The sequence below is a fragment of the Gossypium hirsutum genome, chromosome D04 (assembly GCF_007990345.1).
Source record: "Gossypium hirsutum isolate 1008001.06 chromosome D04, Gossypium_hirsutum_v2.1, whole genome shotgun sequence".
NCBI lineage: Eukaryota > Viridiplantae > Streptophyta > Magnoliopsida > Malvales > Malvaceae > Gossypium > Gossypium hirsutum.
Genome location: NC_053440.1, coordinates 49,900,133 through 49,906,567, shown reverse-complemented (window position 1 = coordinate 49,906,567; position 6,435 = coordinate 49,900,133). Strand labels below are relative to the sequence as shown.

At 32.6% G+C, this 6,435-nt stretch overlaps 1 protein-coding gene across 1 annotated transcript; it reads left to right on the top strand.

Moving 5' to 3' along the window:
• Window positions 1–3,691: 3,691 nt before the first annotated feature.
• Window positions 3,692–4,639, top strand: LOC107898268 (uncharacterized). The gene has a single exon (XM_016823791.1). The coding sequence runs from the start codon at window positions 3,692–3,694 to the stop codon at window positions 4,637–4,639; it is 948 nt and encodes a 315-aa protein (XP_016679280.1).
• Window positions 4,640–6,435: the final 1,796 nt, after the last annotated feature.

The following is a 6,435-nucleotide window of genomic DNA, read 5'->3' as shown; positions in this document are numbered from 1 at the left end:
TAGTCCTTGTACCTTAATCAACTATCCAATTGACAAAATTAAAGAACCAAAATTTAATTAAACTTTATACTAACCTCATAAATATTGAATAGTAATATTTGTAGAATCACTTGGCAAAAATGAGGTTTCAAAACTACCATTTCCGGCACCACTGAAAAATGGGTCGTTACATGGGTTAGTTAAATCAAGCTCCCATGACCTCAAAAACATAAAATTTACAATAAAATGACTAAATTGTACTAACCAAATTGTTGAATTAGAACCTTGAAAGTTTGGCCATGGTTTCTTCTTCTTATTTTTATTTCTTTGGTCGATTGGAAAGGATAAAATTTTCTCTCCTTACACCAACTTTATGTCTTTTATAAATGGGTTAAAGTGTAATTAGTTAATTAATAAACATTTTTATTAAATAAATTAACATTAGCTTATTTAATCCACCCTTAATGCTACCGTCCACTAATTTTTGATTTAATAAGGTTTAACTATCATTTTAAGCCTTTGTTTAATTGTAGTTTAAGTCCTCATTTCATTTCCTAATTAAAAAATTATAGCGATTGGATTTTTACAATTTAGTCTCTAAGCCTTAATTAATCACTAATTCGGCTAAATTACTTATCCAAAATTTAATTTACTTATATAATAACTCCATGAATATTTAATAAAAACATTTACGGCCTCGGTTTACAAAAATGGGGTCCTAAAATCACGTTTTTCAACATCACTAACTTTCAGGTCGTTACACTTTCTTCCAACTTCATATTGAAAAGCTCATAGTCAAGTGTGAATGGACCAAGCTCGAATTTCTTGACTTGGCTTGTTCCTTCATGAGTGATGGTAAGCTCGTCCCAAATTTCCTTGACACTTTAACATTGAGACATTATAATATACTTCTTAGACCCTAATGCTCAAAAGAAAGTGTGCATAGCCTTGGCATTGAGTTGAGCCTTCTTCTTGTCACCTTTTTCCACTCACCTTCATCCTTAGGAACCTTTAAATCACCATTTGAGATGACCTTCCAAACATGAAAACCATTTTCTTGATTGGATAGCTTCATCATTGTCTTCTAATAAGAATAGCTCTCTCCACTGAAGTAGGGAGGTTTCAAAATAGACTGGCCTTCACCCTAGCTAGTTGAGAAAAATCTTATGCCATCTTCAAACATGGTATTTATGCATTGGATCGCCTCTCCCGGTGGTGAAACCTTCAATGGAGAACTAGTTCTGAATTGTTAGGTCCAAAAATACCAAAGGGGTGAATTGGTATTTTTAAAAATTTCTAAAAACTTTTCTAACATGAAAAAACAAAGGAAGAAAAGTTTGCACAAATGATTTACAGCGGTTCAACTCTAATTGCCTACCTCTACTACCTTAGTTTTCCACTACTAAGGATTTTCAAATTCACTATAAAAACTGATACCTTTCAAGGATAAGGTATAACCTTTACAATCCTTATTTTGAAAGGCTAAGTTAGAACCGCTCCCACTAGTTTTTGTGGTTGAACTAGAACCTTCAAGATTTTCAAGGTTAATCTATAACCACTCGACTTTTTATGGCTCAACAAGAAACCATCCCAATATACAATTGGTGAAATAAAAAAAATGAAACTCAAGCAAGCTAGGTGTTTACAAGTTTGTCTCACTAAATAGATGAAAATGCAAATGATAAAAGATCTAAGATCTAAGACTAATCTCTTAAGAGATATGTACAAGAGAAAATGAAAGAAATAAAGAATTGAAGGCTTTTCTCTTGATCTTTAAGCTTGGATGTACATCTATTGTATCTTGAAGTGTTCTTGACGAGTTTTATACCAAGGAATTGATTTGTAGTCGTTGGGATGTTTTGGATTCATTTGGATAATTAATTTGGAGATTAATTGCAGTTGCAGAACAATATCTTTTGATACACATTTGCTGGGTATCGATACCCTGCATTAAAGAATCTACCCGTTGGACCCGTATGTATCAGAAGTTGAGGTCAAGTACTTATACCTCTTGGTTAGGTTCTGATACAACTACATCTGGAGTTTGATACTTAGACATGTCTATCGGCACTTAAGCCAAGTGTTTGATACCCCAGAAGTTAGTATTTGACTGACCTGCTAGGTTATGATACATTTGGATATGTATCAAAACCTAAATCTAGATTGCATAAAATAACTTTTAATCACTTAAAAATACTTTAGTATTGACTCAAAAAACATTTGAGTAAGTTAAAACACATTTGAAACATGTTTTTGAGTACTTTGCAATTCTTTGAAATGCTTTGAAAATATTTAAACACTACGTAACTTAATTAATAAAATTTATCTTAAATGTTGTTATATTATAAGCTTGAGATATCAAAGCTAAAATCTATATCATTTATTTATTCCCTTCAATAAGTCCAATTATATTTTAATTTTATATTTCATTCCTACTTTTATTCGGATCAACCAAGCACATGTTTTGTAAATTTTGTTAATTTGTATTCAAAGATCTTTTGCTAATCGATGTCATTGCTACAAACTGATGCTTGTGGCAAAGCTATTTGTTTGTAGTTAATTTTTTTAGTCTTTGTTTTCATCTTATATACCAAAAGTAATTATAGCAAATATCACCATTTCTTTATGTTTCTCTTTTTTTCTTTTTTTCTTTTTTGTTAAAAAGTTTTCGGAACCAACTTTCAATAAAAATGATATATTATATATGCAAATAAAAATTTATTAGATAACATTTTAATGATGAATTTAAACTTACGTAGGCCCTTATTTTTTTTGTTGAGATCACTTCAAGTATTTTAATAAACAAAAAATATTTACACTTATGAAAATGTAAAAGATTTAATATGATATTTGAATTTGACACTTTTTAATGTGCTCTTTATGTTTTTTGTCTAATATTTGATAAATGTTACATATTTTGGCACTTGAAGGTAACATGGTTAATTTTTAGTGCTTAATTCGGGTTTAAATGCTGATTTGATGAAAATTTATGATTAGCTATTAATAAAAACTAATTTTCACCAAATCAACCTTAAAACTCAAATTAAATCACATCAATTAAATTACATTTGATCAAATAAATACAAAATTAAACAATTTCATAATTAAAATTAAATTTATTCTATTAACAAAATCATGAGAAATTTAAATATAATAATATTAATAATTAACTTTCATTAAATCAACTCTAAAATCCAAATTAAACAATAAAAAATTAACACCTTTATTTTTAAATACCAAAATATAAAAATTTTATTAACTACAAATACCTTGATTCCATTGTTAAGAATCAAATTCCATACTAAACCAATATATAAAGGGACAAAACACATGTTACAACTGAATGAACTGATACAACGTGGTGGAATAACTGTCTTTGATCTGCTCACCACAAAATTTCCCGTTATTTCGTTTTCAGTGCTCTGTGTTCACTCACCGCCATCAAATATGACTGCGTCACACCTGACACATTAAAACGGACGTTTTCAGTTTTTATTTTTTTAATATTAATTGTTGAAAACGTTTAGGCTGACGCCTTAACGACTCATCCCCAATTCAGTTTCTTGTTCGGATAAAGCCACCCCCATTTCCTTTCTCTCTTTGACCTCGAAAACCCATAATCCGTTTTTTTCCTTTCAATGCTGTGCTATTATTCTTTTTCGAGTGTTCAACCATTTTTCTCCGTTTCAGATAGGTTAGATTGAAGGAAGCTATGGAAATCCCGATTATCAACAGAATCATTGATTTTGAATCGGATATCAACTCTCTGAACAACCCATCTTTCATTTCCCAAGTTTATTCGCTTTTTGGGATTGAGGAAATATACGAAGCTTACAATTTGTGGGACTGGGGAGCTTTGATTCTTGTCTTAGTAGCCTCGTTGTCTACCATAATCAATACACTCAAAATTTTGATAATCAGATCTCGGCGGCGTCATTCTTTACCGTCTCAACCTCTTCTAGATGATACAGATTTTGACACTGACACCGATTCTTCCTGCGTATCTTCAGATGACGAACTAGAATATGAGGAGCCATCGACATCTCACGAATGGCAACAAGTTGATGAAAATTTTCGGGTTAGAGGCTCAGGTTATCTCATCGACCACCAATTGAAAAGCCGTGATTTTACCCTACAAAAGAAACTAAGCAGTATTGGGGGTTTGTTTTCTTGGGCTGAAGAGGTGACCGGCGGAAATATCGTGGTGAAGCTGTGGGACAATCTAGGGATAGGTTTCCGTTTGGACCTGGATGACAGCCACAACGTTTTAAACATGTATGACGCTAATAAAGAAACAAAGCTCACATCAATTTTTGGTAGGGATTCCGTCATTCATGCGGTTTCAATATCGTCCTCATCGACGGTAATCGTTGTATCTGCTGGCGCTGACTCGTTATCTTCTCGAGTAGCTGTCAGCGCGTGGGATAGGAGACTTCATTCTTCTTCACCGGTAATTCTATCAGAATGGAGGCCCAAAAGATCGATTGAAAAAATCACAACAATCAATACCAAAGGCATGGAGCAAGTTTACATCAAGGGTGATGTAGTGGGGAAGTTAACGGTTGGTGATATGAGGAAGGTGAGCTCATCGTTGATGAGCTCTAACGTTGAAACTTGGTGGGATGCTGATGCCGTTTGGCATCTCGAACGAGTCGATTAACACATATATTCAATTAAGGAAAAAAGGTTGAATGTACAAAATGTGGATTTGGATAGTAAAATGATTAATTTACCTTTTTAATGAACCGAAACTTAATTATCGTGCATTTGGTATTATGGAAAAAATTCATTTTCCATCTAAAAATGTGTAATTTGTATTGGTTAGCGTAAAAAATAAAAAAAAGCCAATCGGTCTTTTCATCCTAATGTCAACCTCAGCTGCATATTTTCTTTCCATTTCCCTTCCCATCACCAAGCCATTGATGATGTAAAATAGAAGGTTGGTAATGATAATATATTACAAAGAGAAATAAAAAATAAAAACACACAAATTTTACGTGGAAACTCTTTAGAAAAAAATTACGGAGAGAAGAAAATTTACTATGTCGAGTTCGAATGATTACAAGAGGAGTAGACTATGTCTATTTAAAGGCTTATAAAATCATATTCTAATAGGAGTGCCGTAAGATTGAAACACTTTATTCTAATCAATATCAAATAGATGGAGTTTAATAAGGTTTAAAAAACCTTATTCTAAAATAAAATAAAAGAAGTGTAATTCTATATGGATTTTACTTTTATTTTATTTTACCACTGTATTTTATTTAAATAAGGATTCGGCTCACTCAATTTTAACAATCTCCACCTTGACATGAATTCTCAATGAACAAGTCATTCATCGTGAAATAAAACACCATAAGGGTTTAACTTTAACAATGAACACCAACCAAGTCTAAGCAATGCTCAAACTTGGTTATAGGAAGTGACTTAGTCATCATGTCTGCAGGATTTTCATGAGTACTAATTTTGCCCATAACAATATCACCACGAGCAATAATATCACGAACAAAATGATACCGAACATCAATGTGTTTTGTTCTCTCATAAAACATTTGATCTTTTGTAAGGAAGATGGCACTCTGACTGTCACACAATATTGTACTGATTTGAAGGTCTTCATTGAGTTCACTAAAGAGTCCCTTCAACCAAATGGCTTCTTTACAATCCTCAGTAATCGCCATGTATTCAGCTTTAGTGGTAGACAAAGTGACTGTAGTTTGCAAAGTGGCTTTCTAATTGATTGCACAACCTCCAATTATAAAGGCATGACCTATGAGAGATCTTCTTCTATCAAGATCTCCAACAAAATCAGCATCAACATACCCAATGACTCCATCTCTAGTTCTTCCAAACTGTAAGCAAACATCAGTAGTACCTGGTAAGTATATTAAAATCCATTGAATTGTCTTCCAATGTTCTTTACTGGGATTCGCCATGTATTTGCTAACTGCACTGACTGCATATGATAAATCTGGACGTGAACAAACTATAGCATACATGAGAGATCCCACTGCACTAGAGTATAGAACATGTGACATGTACTCAATCTCATCATTTGATTATGGAGACAAAGCCGATGGAAGTCTGAAATGGGCTGCTAAAGGAGTACTAACAGGCTTAGCACTCTACATATTGAACCTACAAATAACTTTCTCAATGTACCCCTTCTGACTTAGGTACAATTTACTTACTTTTCTATCTTTGAGAATCTTCATACCAAGTATCTTCTTTGCTGGTCCCAAATCTTTCATCTCAAATTCTTCACTTATTTTGGCTTTGACCTTTCTTATCTCTCATTTATCTTTTGCTGCTATCAACATGTCATCAACATAAATGAGTAGATACACAAAAGAACCATCACTATTTTTCTTAAAGTAAACACAACTGTCAAAGCTACTTCCTTTGAAATTATGAGAAGTCATAAAGGAATCAAACCTCTTGTACCACTATCTTGGT

Bases quoted from the DNA above. Each gene is read 5' to 3' on its own strand.
- LOC107898268 (XM_016823791.1), top strand. From the start codon at position 3,692: ATGGAAATCCCGATTATCAACAGAATCATTGATTTTGAATCGGATATC.